This window comes from Amblyraja radiata, chromosome 9 (genome assembly GCF_010909765.2).
Source record: "Amblyraja radiata isolate CabotCenter1 chromosome 9, sAmbRad1.1.pri, whole genome shotgun sequence".
Classification (NCBI taxonomy): Eukaryota; Metazoa; Chordata; class Chondrichthyes; order Rajiformes; family Rajidae; genus Amblyraja; species Amblyraja radiata.
In genome coordinates this window covers 42,537,233-42,555,657 of record NC_045964.1, presented here as the reverse complement: position 1 = coordinate 42,555,657, position 18,425 = coordinate 42,537,233, and the positions used below count along the sequence as shown (strand labels likewise).

The following is an 18,425-nucleotide window of genomic DNA, read 5'->3' as shown; positions in this document are numbered from 1 at the left end:
AAATCTTGCCTCTTTCATATTAAACCTGCGTCCTCTGGTTTATTTTGATTTCCCCATCCTGGGTAAAATTCTCTGTGCATCCACCCACCCCCTTTATTCCTCATGATTTTATACACCTCCATTAGATCATTCCTCAGCCTCCCGGCGCTCAAATGAATAGTCCTAGTCTGCCCAACCTCCCCCTATAGCTCAGGCTCTAGAGTCCCGGCAACACCCTCGTAAACCAGTCTGAAACGTCACCCATTGCTTCTCTCCAGAGATGCTGCCTGACCCGCTGAATTACTCCAGCATTTTGTGTTTACTCTCGTAAATCATCCCTGCATTATTTTCAGTTTATAATTTGAAATGATAAGAACGTCTTAAAAGAAACACGATGCGGCACTATTTCCTCAACCTTCTGTTTTAAGTGTTTCTAGTTAATTTTGATCCCCCGGAGGATAGGACCTGCCCCTTTAACAAAGGTGGTGGCCCGGCGCTGTTTGATGTGGCCGCTCAGCTCCACTTCAGCATAGTTCGATGAGAGAATTTGAGAGGCGGGCGCGGACTCACGCACAGACGCGCTTGGCTGCCTCTGTATTTGAGTCAGGAGGGAGAGCTGTCATCGGCCGGGGCTGCTGCTGCCGCCGCCTCGACAACATTGAGAGAAGAGTGTAGTTTGTGATCCTCATCCCGGGGAAAACAGTGGATTTAAAATAGCCCTGGCATCAACGGAACAAAAGAACACTGCGGGGAAGACGCCGGGGGTTGGGAGCAAAATTGAATCCGAGCTGTTGCAACACACGGTCGCTCGCTCGTTTCACGATGCCTGTTAACGGGACTCGGCATCCGATGAAGCTGGAGGGAGAGTCCCGCAGCCGGGAAAAGGCAGAGGTTGAGAGCGACCGCAGTCGGACCCGGGACCGGTTCGAAGCCACCTTGGCAGGACTGGGAGAGCTGGATTTCTTGAAACACAGGCAGGAGTACTTGGTTCGGGGTGCAATGGAATTACTGAAAGCCTCGGAGAAGCCGCCAGCTCTGAAAGACGAAAGAAGAAAGGCTTCTCAAGGGGAACTATATTTGACCCCTGAGGAAAAGCAATTAGAAGATAACATCCTCATGTTGAGGAAACAATTGGTGAGACATTGAAACGAAGCTTTTTTTTTTGCAGTAAAGAAATATTATTTGTGTGTTATTCTTAGTGTATCAGCGGTACATGTGTGACATTAATTGTACATCGCCCCAACATTATCCTATATGTTCATTAGCTCCTTCAGCGTCATACTTTGCAACGTGGCTGGTAAAATCGCACTAGGAAGACCATTGTAGCCAAACGGAATCCACAGTTCTGAAGGACATTGTCCCATTCCAAAAAAACGAGACTTATTTTGCCGGTATATAACTCTTTTAATGGTTTCCGCATTTACTTTGAGTGACCCTAGTGCCGTGTTAATTGGTGATTTACGTACAGCTGATTTTCATAATCCCACTGAACAAGCAAAGGCAGAAAAAAAAGTCAAGGGTTTAGTTGGAACTTTTTTTCCTCGGCCCGTTGACTGCAGATTCTAGGATTGCAGATGTGTGCGTGTACATACATACACACATATACACACACACACAGGACTAAGTGGACCAGTTTACATTTGCACAGAGTAACAGTCGGATTTTACTATTCTGTTCCAGAAGGCGTATAGAGGGAACTGGTAGTAAATGAGAAATGCAACGGGGCATTTGCAACGAGTTCGACTGGTCTTTTGAAACGATAAGAGGAGTCATGACTTTTTACAAAAAAAAATGCAATAAAACGACTTCCTGCTAATGAAATAACAGCAAAATACTAATCTATTCCTCGGAGGAGGTCCAGCTGTGGGGTTTAAAGCCCTTTGGTCGGTTGTAATAGACATAACTAACTTTACAAGCAGTCCGCGGCTCTCCTGCAGAGCTGGGAGCTGGAGCCTCTGTTTATATTAACTGATCAGCTGACACAGACAGAGTGAGGGAGAGAGCTAGAGCGGGCTGGTCTCTTTCTGTGCAGTGGGGCTGCGTCGTTGCTGGAACAATGGAACAGGCCGTCGCTTGACAAAACTGTACATTTGATCACACACCCCGTACCCCCAAATTACCGTGACCGAATGTGAATGTTATTGGGCGTTACTAAGCCAGGGCCATTTAGCTCCAAATTTCAATATTAAATAAATATATAAGATGGGGAAGGATCCGCAATGTCTTGGAACGGTATTTCTAGGTGTATTATAGGTAATTCGGCGGGCCTTGGGATAAAATGTCACGTCAGAGCTTATTAAAATTGAGATTAATTCAATCAGCGGGGACTAACGCCCAGACATTGTGTCAATTGGTAATCATTCACCGGTTTATCAATGACATTGAACTTCTTGTCACCTACGATCGAATTCATTGCGGAAATTGGCCCTGAGAGGTTTATTTTGGGGGTTTAAAAACATACATAAAAAAATACAAAAGCTCACATTGATGACGAGTATCTACAGAATAAAGTTCTGTTTAAAATGCAGGAACAATCATCGCTAGCCATTAACTCCGACAATCCTGTGTGCATAAGATGGCCCGCTGCCAACAATGAAAAATGTTCCCCTTTCACCAATTCCATCTCTCGCGTTTGAATCGAGTAACTGTAACGAGTATTTTCATTTTAGCTGGTCGCCGTTATATTGCAGGAATAACTAACTGCATTCAAAGGTTCTCTCGTGGGACCGGCGATATTTAACGATTTTTCTTTCAATTATGCGAGCAACTTGTTCATGTATTCTAGAATTTCCAAGAGAAAATATGCCGCAGATATGATTTAAGCAGGGAGTGGAATAATTGACAAATAACTCCTGTTGAAATGGCGTGGAATGCTGGCCTTTTGGTCTTGCGGGGAACACATACCTGTGTTTGGTGATGTGACTGCGGCAATGTCAGTACAAGGGCAGAATTAATAGCACTTCGCATTCGCCGAATTACGTGGTAAAAAACTGAACGACACCTATTTCTTCAATTGATTAAAACGTATACGCTGCTCTATCGTTTCAGAACTGCTTGAGGAGGAGAGATGCTGGCCTCATTAATCAGCTGCAGGAGCTGGATCGACAGATCAGTGACCTTCAGCTGGATGCAGAGAAAGGTCCACATGACAACCTAGAAACGGACAGCAGACCCAGTTCAGGTCAGTCTGCTTGTGGTAGACATCTGGATATGCACATCAAAGGATGATTTACATCAGTAGGAACATTACATACCCTTGGAACACTAAATATCCCTTCCTGCTCTCAAATCTATTTCCTTATCCATTAGATCATGTTGTTTTAAAACCCTGATCTGGAATTTAATGACAATTTCAGCACAGCAGTAATCTGAGAAATGTTGTGTTGTCCCTTTCCCCCCCCCTTTGTGCATATGGACTTCAAAGCCACAAGACATGGTATTAATAAGTTGTATATCACCCTTGTCAGGGTGCAGTTACTTTTGCTAAACAGTTTGTTGTCGAGATAATAGAACTGTCATCTGACAGCCAGTTATTTTGTCCAAGAATATTAATAATACCATTCACATTATCAGAATATGAGGTCTATGATTTTATATAGACAAATGTAGCAGAACGGCATCCCACAAAAGGCAATGGGATAACAGCAGCCACTTAATCTGTTGAGGGTTTTATTGGATGCCCAGCATACCAAGATAATCCTTTGCTCTTCATATTATTATAAAATCTATTACATTGCAGCAAGGAAGGTGAATGTCATTTCTGATTAATATGTCATCTGATAGACTGCAGTACCTCCATGCCACGTTAAGTGGTCAGGTTCTGGATCATAAACTAGTGACCTTCTGATTTGGAGACTACCCTGAATTATCCCTCTAGTTTTGTAGAGTATTCTACTTTTTCAAAAAAGCTGTTCTGCTTTGGGTTTCCCAATGGCTTAGTATAGGGGTGTCAAACTACCAGCCCGTGAAGGGGTCCAATCCGGCCCGAGGGATGATTTGGGTGATAAAAAAGTATTTTAGTTTAGAGTCTAAACTAAAAATTCCCATGCAGATGGTGTGATAAGTGAAACACGGCGGTGGTCCCAGCACTGACCCCTGAGGCACCGTTCACACCTCCCATCCTTACCTCCGGCGGCTCTGTGTCCGTCGGCCACTCTGTCCACACCCCATGGAGTTTTAACCCCGGCCTGGAGGAGCGGACCGGGTGAGTGCAGGCGTCGGTGCCGCCTCCAGAGCCGCGAGGATGAATCTCGGGCTAAGGCTCCGCTCCGATGCCCGACCCCTGGGTCACTGACCCTCACCGCCCCTGACCCCAGCTGGACACAGAGCACCTGGGTGGGTCCGCATTCCTGGGATTGGGGGCGGAGGGAAAAGACGGGGGGGACGGGGACGAGAGGGTGGATGGGTGGAGGAGAATGAAACGCTCCCCAGACGTCGCCAAGTTTCAGAGTTTCCGCTCACTCCGGGTGTTGTCGCTGCTTCACTGACACACAATCTCACACACACCCTCACACACACACACACACACGCTCTCACAAACACTTGTACACACACTGACACACACTCACACTCACACATACACTCACATATATATATACACACACACACACACACCCTCACACACACTGATACACACTCTCACACACACTGACACACTCTCACACACACCCTCACACACCCGAGTCACACACCCTCACACACACTCACCCTCACTTCAATCACTTCAATAAAAATTAGAGGCAAACGGAGGCAAAATGGTTTACTAATGGAAAGGGTGCGTTTGCGCGTGCACAACTGATCTGGCCCACATGAAGTCGCATTTTGCCCAATCCGGCCCATGAGCTAAAATGAGTTTGACACCCCTGGCTTAGTAGATAAGTGTATTGTCCTGTGTATTAGTAACCCACCCAGAACGATGCATCTGGAAGGTGCATTTAAACCTTGGTCTGTTTCATTAACTAATACTCACCAAGACTGGTCATGGAACCATGCAGTACAGAAACAGGCCCCAGGGCCCACTGTCCATGCCAATCAAGATGCCCAATTTAAGCTAGTTCCATGTGCCCACATTTGGCCCATATAGCTCTAAACCTTTCCTATCTAATACAGATGCCTATGTGTCTTTTAAATGCTGTGATAGTACCTGTTTCAATTATCTCTTTTGGCAGCTTGTTCCATATGCCCATCACTATTTGAGTGGAAAAAGTTGTCCCTCAGGTTCTTATTAAATCTTTCCTTTCTCACCATGTCCTCTAGTGCTTGATTCCCCTACCCTGGGTAAAATACACTGTATTTACCCACAGTGCATTCACTGATTGTGAACAAGGCCTTATTGGTGATAGCAAATTTGGAGTATCAAGCAGACTTGCTAATCCTGATCATGGTCCCTTGTGGACATTTATTTATGTCAACTGAGAACTGTACAAAAACTGGCTCTTGTTTTAATGTTCCCATGGTCTGTTGGCGCTACCAATTGACCTCTACATCAGGAAAGAGAATTAGGTAAGGTTGAGAAAATGTCCCAATACACACAAATACTCAGCAGGTAAAAATAATTTCAAGTATTGTTGACTTGTGTTTGGATTGCCCTAGATGTTAAAGCTTCAAGGATGATAAAATACTGCGAAATAAGTAATATGAGGTTACCTTGTGGAAACTAGGCATTTTAAAAGTTATTGTTTGAATACACATTAAATGCTATTCTGAAGCCACTTGATTGGTAAGACCTTTTACAAATGAGTACATCTATTTTTTCCAGTTCTTTCTGTTTTGCCATATTAAGCTGTAATCTCAGTTTGTGTAAAGTGGATGTTGTGGCACAGAAATAATCCATTAGCCTTATCTTCTCCATTCTGTTGCTCAGCCAGAACAATACAAAAGTAAACTCATTAACTTGCTGTCTCCACCATTACCCTCTACTTGTCTCAGCTTCAGCATTTATCCAGATTACCTTCAAAGGTGCTTTGGTTTTCCATGCGCTGACAACATCCCATATTTACACTCTTTCCCTAACTTCCAACCCTGCTTCCTTAGTTCCAACTTTACAATAAAGTTATTTTGCTACTGATGTCTTAAACCAGGAGATTAAAATATTTGTAGAAACAATGAACTGCAGATGCGAGTTTACAAAAAAAGACATACAGTCCTAGTGTAACTCAAAGGATCAGGAAGCATCTCTGGAGAACATTAATAGGTGATGTTTCACATTGTGACTCTTCTTCAGACTGATTGTGGTGGGGGAGGGGGGAGGGGGGGATGAACGAAAGCTGGAAGAGAGGAGGGGCAGGACAAAGCCTTGCGGGTGTAGGTGGATACAGACGAGGGGTGTTTTTGAGAGACAGATGGTTGGACAAAGGCCAGAGATGAAACGACCGAAGGTGTGAGATTAAAGGATTGAAGAGTTTTGAACTGTGAAGCTAGAGGAAGGAATGTAAGTGGAGGGGGAGGGGAGCAATAGGTGGGAGTCCAGATGGGGCACAGGGGAGGTGGTAGGGGTGGGTTTTGTATTAACCTGTAAACTACCCAAGCTGATTCTGAGGTGCTGTTCCTACAGTTTGCACAAACTGGAAGAACAGCACTTAATATTCCGCTTGGGTAGCTTCCAACCCAAATGTATGAACATTGAATTCTCCAAGTTAGGAAACTTCAAGCACCCCCCCCCCCCCCACCATTATTTCCCCTGTGCCCTTACACCTATATATCTCTCTCCCCTTCCATCTACATTCATTACACTAGCTCCACAGTTTGCAACTCTTCGATCCTTTTGTCTCACACCTTCAGTCTTTTAATCTCTGGCCTTTGTCCAACCATCTGCCTAGCAAAGCCCCCCCCTCACCTCCACCCACCTATTATTTGCTCTGCTTTGTCCTGCCCCATCTCCCTTCCAGCTTTCTTCCCCCCTCTATTACAATCAGTCTGAAGAAGTGGCTCAATCTTAAATGTCACCTATCCATGTTCTCCAAAAGATGCTGCCTGACCCGTTGAGTTACTCCAGCACTCTCTTTTTTGATTACAATCTTTGCCCATTTGTTTATCATTGTAGGAACATTTTTATTTGTGATCTATTTTTTATTATTAAGTGAAAATTATCCAAATATTTCAAAGTTACACCCAAAATGGAGCCCAGGTTCTTTCAGCTTCAAATTAATCAAATGTTTAGAAAGTTTGACCTAAACTTCCTTTTCAAGAAGTGCAGTACCCAAATCAAATGTGAAGACCTAAAATTCTCAAACTGCGTTCTCTTGAGCTATACCGCATCATGTACACAGATTTGTGTACCTGAGAGGTAAAAATCAAGTAAGTTATAACAAATTTATATGAACTTGCTAAATAGAAAATTTCAACTTGCTTTTTTACTTTAACAGGGTTTTACGAACTGAGTGATGGAGCCTCCGGATCGCTCTCCAATTCCTCTAATTCAGTTTTCAGTGAGTGTTTATCCAGTTGCCACTCTAGCACCTGCTTCTGTGGCCCTCTGGACGCATCACTGAGCATCACAGATGGGCGGCCCAAGTCAACAGGTGAGCGGCCTGTGAACTGGACGTTAGGGTTGAAAGAAATTGTCATTAATCAGAAGTGATAGGAGTAGAATTAGGCCATTTGGCCCATCAAGTCTACTCCCCCATTCAATCATGGCTGATCTATCTCTCCCGCCTAACCCCATTCTCCTGCCTTTTCCACATAACCTCTGACTAATCTTGTGATGCGATGGAGAGTTCAACAAAATAATTCACACATGCCACCATGTCAAATAAATACTTGTTTTATTTCAGTAGTTGAATGCTGGACGAGCAAAGAAGATGGGCATCTTTGTACAGCCGGTCGATTTTGATCTGTCAAATAATGGAACATCTTCTTACCAATATGGTGATCTTGTTGTTGCATTATCTGTTGATCAGTTCATTACCTGTCGTTCTTTAATGTTTATGTTTATGTTTAATCTTTGTCACAGGCGGCTGTGGAGGCCAAGTCAGTATATATATTTAAGGCAGAGATAGATAGATTCTTGATGAGTAGACTTGATGGGCCCCAAATGGTCCAGAAATGGGCTCCAATTCTGCTCTTATCACATGACGTTATGATCTTATTTTTTGCGATGAGAGGAGGGTGTGTGAATGCAAACTTGGATGAATTAACTGTTTAGTTGATAATTTTATACAGTTATGGCGGCGGGATGGTGACAATAATTTAGAATTGTTTCAACAATCCATCAACCAAATGCTTATTCGCAATGAAAAATACATAGATGCCACCATATCCAATGAGATTTATATCAGCAGCTGAATATTGGAGTGGCATAGAAGAAAGTTATTTTTGTCTAGCTTGCCCTTTTGAAGACTATCTTTGATTGGACCTTTAATGGCTTGGGCTTTTGATTGCACGTCTCTGTCCAAGATTAAACCAATCCCCTCAATGCTGGTTAATGGTAGGCAATTAATTTATATAATTATTCTTGGGTCTGGGGAAATCATTTTTGTCTCCGAAACACCTTGGGTTCAGAAAGAACACCTATTTGGTCTCGCTTATAATCTATCTAAATGTATTTGGTGTGCACCACATTATGTAGAATTAAAATCGCTCCCTGAAAACTTCCTAATGAAACTTTAGAACCATTGCAATAGGGGATGTAGATGCACGTTTTTAAAAGAAGCCCTTGTGCAAAACTCAAAATGATGGAGAACTGATGGAGAACTCGGTGCATCGGGCAGAATCTTTGGAGGGAAAGGATAGATGACGTTTTTGGTTGAGACCCTTCTTAAACATAGAAACATAGAAAATAGGTGCAGGAGTAGGCCATTCGGCTCTTCGAGCCTGCACCGCCATTCAATATGATCACGGCTGATCATCCAACTCAGTATCCTGTACCTGCCTTCTCTCCATACCCCCTGATCCCTTTAGCCACAAGGGCCACATCTAACTCCCTCTTAAATATAGCCAATGAACTGGCCTCAACTACGTTCCATGGCAGAGAGTTCCAGAGATTCACCACTCTCTGTGTGAAATTTTTTTTCTCATCTCGGTCCTAAAGGATTTCCCCTTTATCCTTAAACTGTGACCCCTTGTCCTGGACTTCCCCAACATCGGGAACAATCTTCCTGCATCTAGCCTGTCCAACCCCTTAAGAATTTTGTAAGTTTCTATAAGATCCCCCCTCAATCTTCTAAATTCTAGCGAGTACAAGCCGACGTAAAAATAATCTGGAAGTGGGTCCCGGCCCGAAACATTTTCTGTTCCCTCCACAGATGCTGCCTCACCCACAGAGTTCTTCCAGCATTTTGTCTTTTGCTCAAGATTCTAGTATCTGCAGTCCCTTGTGTCTCTTTACAATTTGGTTTGTTTCTGAGAGTGGTATCAAAATATAATGATCATTCCAGATGTTATATTTTTGGAAGCATATGTGCTTATAATTTCAATGAAAGTCTTTCATTTCAAATCAGTGATTCAGGGACTGCTACAATGCAAAGGCATAAGAGTGGCTGTCACATTCACTGCCATGTAGTAATAGAGTGGATCTTGAGTTGGTTGATCAAGCTCGGACGAGATTGTTTCCGTTATTGTATTGCTAGCTATGACTATCTGGACCACCACTGGGTGTTCCAATTTAGACTAGATTAGTAAATCCCATGCATCTAAGCTAAGGTATTCTGAGTATTTCAAGTCTCATATTTTGGAAATGTAGACAAGGAGCTTGGCTTGTACTCAAAGTTAGTGCTGCAGTTATGCCAAAGTATTGGCATATACTATGGCACTGTTCCTCAAAGACATAAACAAGTCTATATGTCCTTTGAGATAGATTATAAATGTGATCTTGAAGAAGAAAAGTTAACCCCAGTGTCTTGCCAAACACTTATTCCTCAACATTACTTGGGGGAAAAATTGATTCTCTTTTGCTATCACACTTTTCTAGAAGCTTACTGTACACTAGACTGTGGGACCCGTTGGGTCCCTGTCACACATGAGGCTTGGTCCCCTAACACAATATTCCACCACTCACCCATAGCCCCCCAACTGCACACACAGCTCATTTCCTTTCATCCCTAGCATATTCTCCTCCACCCACCCTCTTCCTTCCACTTTCCTCCTCCCCTCTCCTCCATCCCTCCCTCGCCTCTCTCTCCCTCTCCTTTCCCCTTCCCTCCCTCCCTCCCTCCATAACTCCTCTCCCATCCCTACCCCTCTTATCCTATCTCCCCACCTTCCAACTCCTCACCTGCCCTATCCCACCACAGCTCCCCCACTGCCCCTTCTCCCTCTATTCCCCACTCCCTACCTCCCCCATTCCTCTACTCCCCCCTCCTTCTATTCCACCTCCTTCCCCACTCTCCCTCCTCACCTCCTCCCTCTTCTTTTCCCTCTCCTCCTATACTCCCCCAATCCCTCCTTCACCTCTCCTTTCCCCTACCCTCAGTCACTCCCTCCCTCCCTCCATAATTCCTCTCCCCTCCCTACTCCCCTCCTCTTCCGCTATCCCCTCTCCCCTCCTCTCCCTCTATCCCCTCTCCCCTCCTCTCCCGCTATCCCCTCTCTCCGCCTCTCCCTCTATCCCCTCTCTCCTCCTCTCCCTCTATCCCCTCTCTCCGCCTCTCCCGCTATCCTCTCTCTCCTCCTCTCCCTCTATCCCCTCTCCCCTCCTCTCCCTCTATCCCCTCTCTCCTCCTCTCCCTCCCCAGGATCTCGAGGTTGCCGCTCCTCTCCCTTCTTGCATCAAGGATGCATCAGCCGTCAGCACACTCAGAGCCAGGCCTTGGATCGGCCCGGAAGCACCAGCAGCTATGGCTATGCCAGCGTGTGAGCAGGGGGAGTGGGGGTGTGGTGGGGGGGAAAGAGCTCGGAGAAAAGACGGGGGCAAGAGCCAGCGAGGGGGACCAGAGGGGAAGGGGCTGGAGCTGTGGGGCGTGGAGATGGCGGTGCTTTTGGGACTCGCAGCGGGAGCTGGACGCTCTCCTCCGGGATCAGATTCACCGCTTTACGTTTGGTGACGACTCCGCGCCGCTTCCGGTCCCTCTGAAAATTGTGCCCGGTTGGAGACCTCCGCCGGCCATCCTCAGCTCCAGTAAAGACACAATGGCGCAGGAAGGGGCGGACCGTTCCGGGGAGTGACAGGAGAGGAGATTGATCTGCGCATGTGCGGGTTTTACGATTTTTAAACCTCGCTAACTTTTACAATATACCACCGATCGGAACGAAACTTGTTGCACTCGCAGCACAGGAGAACGGGTATCGCGTATTGTTTTTGCGCAAATAGAAAAAACGCTCAAACCGGAAGATCACAAGATCAGAGCTTTAGTTATGTATAGATTACGATATGTATGCTGCAACATTAATTTATTAACTGTAAAACACAGTGACACAGGATTTTAAACAGCCAAATTGTGAAAACAAATGACATGCAAGTCAACAACAGATACTTTTTTTTACATGGTAAAAGTCCCAGGATGTTGTATGTATTAATTGAAAATGTAATAGTTGTTTCTTTGGATGGATGACCAAAAATGTTGGGAGCTGGATTTTGAGGAGCATCTTGAAGTACAAATATAAGGGAAGAGAGAGTCTGGTGTTTCTAGGGGATCTGGGAGCATGGCTCTACCTTCTGCAAGACTGAGACATTGAAGTCAATTAATTGAGATGTTTGACTACTGTTTTCTTATTTGCAGAGGATTTCATTGGCTGGAGGGATTATGGAGAGGGGCTGCTCGAATGCCAATATGCCGGTGTTGTTCGACGTTCCTTCTCTGCACCCTATTCCAGTTCACTTGATGTGGTTGCCGACATTCATCCCAAGTATCAGTGTGACTTGGTTTCCAAAAACGGTGGTGATGTCTATCGGTACCCGAGCCCTCTGCATGCAGTCGCTGTACAAAGTCCAATCTTTTTCCATCCTGCAACCGGGAACGTTAAAGAGGAAGGGGAGAAGCCTCCGGGTGGTGTGAGTACCTCACCAGTGGCACTGGAGAGTGAATCTGTAAAAACTGAGCCCACTGTTCCAGCCCCCCAGGTCAGTTCTTGTCTAGTTGTGCACCCTTCTACAATGAAAAAGCTGGATAATTATATACTCAGCCTCCTTCAGAAGAAAATCCCGCCTCTTCGACCCAATAAACCAAGGACTAGCCTCAACACAGATCCTCTAAAGGGGATCTTGAGGCAAGGTAGTATCTGTGTCAAACAAACAGTGGTGCCCGTTAACACTGATTTGAAAGTGCTAAGAAACCTTCATACCCATTCTCTTGCAACCAATGGCTCTGAATGCAGTGTGGCATCACCACAAAGGCAACTTCCAGGCAGTGAAAAGAAACAAGAACAAAATAACACGCAGGAATCTAAAACAGAAGCGATAAGTAACCGAATAACAGTTCAGACTAATGTTAATGAAGTGCAGAGTGGTAGCTTGCCTCAGAAGAAGACCAACGTGCTGACCAATGGACTCACTAAATGCCCTGTGACTTTTGATTATCAAGAAGGTAATGGTGAGTGTGGCACATGCACCCCAAAAGATAATTCTCATCAGCACGTCACAGTGCATGAAGAGAATGGTGTGCAACCTCCTAAAGTGGCGTTTCCCAAAAGACCGTCAAGACCGCTGCTGGCTTCCTTTCCTCCCACAGTGGAAGAAAGGCCATCACTAGACGACAGGAGTGAAGCATCGTCTGCGCACAGTTTGGAGGGTACTGGGCAGTTGGTGAATGCCCATTTCATTCCAGCACAGCAGCAGCAGCAGCAGCAGCAGCAGCAAGCGATGAAATCCCGTAAAGGCACCAAAAATGCAAAGGTCAGCAAATTTAAGAGTTCAACGTTGAAGCCCAGGCCCCACTGTGAAGCACCTCTTCCATCAAACGCTCAGAGCGTAAAACAAAAACCTAAAGCCGCTCCAAGAAGGTGCCATTTTTCTGACGACGTTGAACACGTGAAGCGGAATGCCAAGCGGCCTGTGTCCCGAGCGAAGAAGACCTTCTACACCATATCTGAGAGCAATATTGTGGGTAGACAGACTGGGGCCAAATCCACCAAGTGTAGTGGGCAGGCAAGGGAAGCTGTCCTGGTCAAGCCCAGGTACAAACAAAGAATTGAATACCGAAAGTGGAGGACCACTGCCGAGATGACCCGTGAAGAAGCAATAAAACGCTTCAGAAGGCGCAACAGGAAAGAAGTGCCCTGTCCGCTGCCTGGTACGCACTTGCAGAATGGTGGCCTCCCTGCTCTGAAAGGAAGTGACTCGGAATATTCAGCCGAGTGCGAATCCTTGTTCCACTCCACTGTGGCGGACACCAGTGAGGATGAGCAGAGTAACTACACCACCAATTGTTTTGGAGATAGTGAGTCCAGTTTGAGTGAAGTTGATTTGGCCGGAGAATCCACTTCATCCAGTGACTCTGATGAAAGTGGTGCACTGGTCTGGCCACAGTTCACCCAGTCTCGACCTGCACAACCATCGACTGCCGAGTTAAAGAAGTCTCCACCAAAGGCCTTTGTCAAAATCAAAGCATCGCACAATCTAAAGAAGAAGATCCTACGATTCAGATCAGGTTCACTGAAATTAATGACAACTGTATAAGAGAAGCGGAAATTTGTTGCTGAGAACTCCAAATGACACAGGATCTTATTTTGAATTGTACACTCTATGGAGTTTAAAGATTCAGTTGTCAGAAATAAGCATGTACGTTTTGAACTCGGTATTCTGTGCATGATATTATTGTTCAATATTAGCTCCAAATTGTACACTGCTAATTGTATATACTACCTGTATATTAATACATTGTTTCATGCTTTAATAAATTGTTTTAACTTGAATCTTTAAACTGTTTTATAATTAACTGTACTTTTTCCCTTTACATCTTGCATAAAGCAAGTAAAGGTTTGAATTGATAAATTCAGTCTGAAACTGTAAATAATGTTTGAGGAACCAATAGTTGTTGCACAGAGGAAGGTCGAATATGAATAATCAAAACTGGTCTCTCCAATACCAATGCAGTATTCCGAAGATTCATATAACCAATAAGTAAAACATTATGAAAAAGCCATAGAATAAACATAGGGCATCTAACTGTCCAAGTGTGCACTTTTTCCCCCCATGTAATCTTGTCTAATCTTGTTCTATCAATGAACTATAGCGTATTATAATGCAGGGTTGAAGTATCTACTTCCTTAATGTGGAACCTGGAATACTCAAAATTCCTGAGCTCAGATGCATATGTATTGTTAATCATTCTTGCTCGAATTGAGTGCCCCGATGTTTTGCTGCATTCAACATGTATTCCTGAACTTTTCGGCAAATTATTTAAAATCCTCTTATTTTCTGGAAGTTGTGTTTCAGTTGCCCATTTTAAAATGCCTCTGATATTTGCACCATCAAATGCGGAGTTGGGTTAGTTTGGGCTGACTGTCATCGAGTGCAATAGCGAAAGTTGGCCTTGGGGAAATTAGCTTCAGCAATCCAATGTGCACATGGACTGGATTAATTGGATTCCCATTTCTGATCACCGTGTTTCTGCCTGTTGTGAAACTAGTTGTGGATTAATAGTTGATGAACGCAAACTAAACTTGAGCAGTTGGTATTCATCAAAATACAACAAACAAATGTTTTTAAGGGTTAACATATGGACAGTTTAAAATATGAATCTTTATTTGTTACTGTGTTTTAAAAGTAAGGGTGATGTATTTGTGATGGAAATCTGTAAGAGTGCATAAGCCAGTCTAATGCTTAAGGGAAGCTTTGTATTATATTTTCAGTAAGACTTTGAAGCCAGGTTCTCTCTATCCCTTGAACTGGATGTGAAGAAGATCCAGTGAAGAGGATCATTAGGTCTCTTTTGACCATTTATCCTTCATCTGGACACTTAATTCCTTGGGAACTGCCTGCTAGCAAGTTGGTTGTAACATTTTCTATATTATAGTGCTTATGTTGCACAGGATGTCCTGTGGTCATGAAATGTTTCATAAATTCCTTTTCCTTTTTGTAAAATAGTTTCAAGGTGTACTTGAAATTGATCTGGGCCTCCTGTCTTCTGTTTACCAGAGAGGAGAAAACCATGTGGTCCCTCAAATCTGCTCTGTCATTTGAATAAAATCATAACTGGTCTTCTATCTCAAGTTCATGTTTCTGTGTTCCCTGATGTCCTGTCAATCACGCTGGCTATATCCTGGTTATATCCTCTATTTGGGGAAATAAGTACTTCTCATCAGCGGGACATTTGTATGCGTGTGTTCTGATTCCACTTGCTTCATACCGAATGCTAACAATATTTATTACATTAACCACATCTAATATTACACACAAAGCATTGGATTCACATTTACAGTCCACTCTGAAATGGAATAGCAATAGAGAATGAAGCAAAATGGGGACATTAAGCCTAATTTTTATTTTACTCACGACACACAAGGAATTGCAGATGCTGGAGTTTTGAGCAAATCATAGTGCCAGAGGAACTCAAAGGGTCAGGCAACATTTGTGGAAGGAATGGACCCTTGTTCAGAACTCCAATGTTTCCTCCTGGCCAGGCCGGCTACCATTGCTAATCGTTCCACCGCGAGAACCACCATCGTCACTGTCACAGATAATGGAATATAAATGTGAATTTAATGGAAGCCACATTTCATCACAATCTTAGTTCTAAACATACCAAATGTTGATTGATTGAAATGCTTTGCTATCTAAAGATTTTCCATAAAACCATTGGAAAATGTTGTATAGTGCTAGATAAATTAACGCTGTTTTATTCACTGGCTTCATCTTTCCCCTTGGTAATATTTCAAATAAGAACAGGAGCAGTAGTAAGATATTTGATCTGGAGTTTTGTTCCGGGGCACACCTGTCATTGTTTAAGCTCCCCTGTATAACACCATCCTATTCTGTTCCTGCCTCAGCTGATTGATGCTGCATTTATCATCTTTGTAACTGTCGTATACAATTTGAGGCACATGTGCATCACCTTCCCTCTTTTTCATGAGTGCAAGGCCATTCATCTACTCTGTTCTTTGGATGTCTTACACCATGGTTAAATTATAATTAAAACATATTTTTTTTCAGTTTCACCCTTTCTCTCTAATCTACTCCAGCACTGTAACACTCTGAAATATCTGTACTCCCGTTCCAGCCCCTGGAAAATGGCTGTATAGTGCATGACCAAGCCTTCTACTGCCAAGGCCCTAAGTTCTGGAGATGGAATTTTGAACAGATTACCACAGAACAGGCCCTTCGGCCCACAATGTCTGTGCCGAACATGTTGCCAAGTTAAATTTATTTCATCGGCCTGCACGTTATCTATCTCTATCTCTATCTCTATCTCTATCTCTATCTTCCGGATCCCTTTCTGCCTTTCGATTCGTTCCCGCCGTGCGATGTCACAATGCCCGATGCTCGCAGATGTCCAATCGCAATGCCCGACGCTCGCAGACGTCCAATCGGAATGGATCCATTTACATGGACGGCTTCCGGCCGCATTTCTTCCTTTGATTCCCTGCAACTCCGAAACCAGACGCAGAATCGCCAACGTCTTTTCCATTTCGGTAGAGATTTCACTTTTCTTTCTAAGTATCCGCTCCTCATTACATTTCGTCGTGTTTAAGTGCACGTTTTTAATCAAATCCTTCTCCTCCCCCCCCAATATTCCAAAACTAAACTGGCTTCTCACCCATAGAAGCAGCACCAGCCCCAGCCCCTGGTGAACGTTCCATCGTGTGATGTCACAATGCCCGATGCTCACAGATGTCCAATCGGTATGGATTCATTTACATATGCCTTTGCAGGAGCCCCAGCCCCTGGTGAACGTTCCATCGTGTGATGTCACAATGCCCAATGCTCAAATACATTGTTGCCATAGAGGGAGTACAGAGAAGGTTCAGCAGACTGATTCCTGGGATGTCAGGACTTTCATATTGACGAAAGACTGGATAGACTCGGCTTGTACATGCTAGATTTTAGAAGATTGAGGGGAATCTTATAGAAACGTACAAAATTCTTAAGGGGTTGGACAGGCTAGATGCAGGAAGATTGTTCCAGATGTTGGGGAAGTCCAGAACAAGGGGTCACAGTTTAAGGATAAGGGGTAAATCTTTTAGGACCGAGATGAGAAAAACATTTTTCACACAGAGAGTGGTGAATCTCTGGAATTCACTGGCACAGAAGGTAGTTGAGGCCTGTTCATTGGCTGTATTTAAGAGGGAGTTAGATGTGGCCCTTGTGGCTAAAGGGATCAGGGGGTATGGAGAGAAGGCAGGTACAGGATACTGAGTTGGATGATCAGCCACGATCATATTGAATGGTGGTGCAGGCTCGAAGGGCCGAATGGCCTACTCCTGCACTTAATTTCAATGGTTCTATGTTTCCCTCTCCCCACCCCTCTCCCACCCATCCCTCTCTCCCCCACCCCCCTTCCCTCTCTACCACCACCCCCTTCCCCCTACCTCTCTGTCCCTCTTTCACCACTCCCCCTACCCCTCCCTCCCCACTCTTCCACTTCTATCCCCTTACCCCACGCCTCTCCCACCCCACCCCTCTCTCTTCCCCTCCCTTCCCCTCTCTCCCCCACCCCTTCCCCTACCCCTCTGTCCCTCTTCCATCACTCCCCCGTCTCTCTTCCTCCACTCCCGCTACCCCTCTGCCCCTCCCTCCCTCCCTCCCTCCCCATTCTTCCACTTCTCTCCCCCTTCTCTCCTCCCCCTCTCCCTCTCCTCACCCCTCTCCCTCTCCAATCCCTCTCTCCCCCCACCCCTTCCCCCTATCCCTCTGTCCCTCTTCCATCACTCCCCCTACCCCTCACCTCCTCCCTCCCCACTCTTCCACTTCTCTCCCCCTTCCCCTCCACTCTCCCTCCCCACTCTTTCCCCTCTCTCCCCCACACCTCTCCCCCTCCCTCCCGCCTCCCAATCTTCCCCATCCCCCCCTCCCCCACATCTCTCTCCCCATCTCTCACCCCCTACCCCGCTCTCCTTTCCCTCCCAAATCTATCCCGTTTTTCCTCCTCCTCTTCTCCCCTCCCTCCCCTCTTCTCACCCCCCCCCCCGCAAATGCCGCTGGGGAAACAGACCCAACGGGTCTGCACTTGGTCTAGTCTATCTTTAAAACTGTGTGCCTGTCGCCTGCCGTCCGTCCGGCTGCCTGTCTGCCTTTTGATTAGTTTCCATCGTGTGATGTCACAATGCCCAATGCTCGCAGATGTCCAATCGCAATGCCCAATGCTCGCAGATGTCCAATCGGAATGGATCCATTTACATGTACGGCTTGCGGCTGCATTTCTTCCTTTGATTCCCTGCAACTCCAAAACCAGACGCAGAATCACCGACATCTTTTCCATTTCGGTAGAGATTTCACTTTTCTTTCTAAGTATCCGCTCCTCATTACATTTCGTCGTGTTTAAGTACACGTTTTTAATCAAATCCTTCCCCCCCCCCCCCCCAATATTTCAAAAATAAACTGGCATCTCACCCATAGAATCAGCACCAGCCCCAGC

The 18,425-nt window shown here is 45.1% G+C and overlaps 1 protein-coding gene across 1 annotated transcript; it reads left to right on the top strand.

The window, feature by feature from the left end:
* The first annotated feature begins 500 nt into the window (after nt 1–500).
* dact1 (dishevelled binding antagonist of beta catenin 1) lies at nt 501–15,063 on the top strand. The gene is made up of 4 exons (XM_033027178.1): nt 501–1,113; nt 3,028–3,160; nt 7,344–7,499; nt 11,634–15,063. The coding sequence occupies exons 1-4, from the start codon at nt 802–804 to the stop codon at nt 13,526–13,528; spliced, it is 2,496 nt and encodes an 831-aa protein (XP_032883069.1). The 5' UTR covers nt 501–801; the 3' UTR covers nt 13,529–15,063.
* Nucleotides 15,064–18,425: the final 3,362 nt, after the last annotated feature.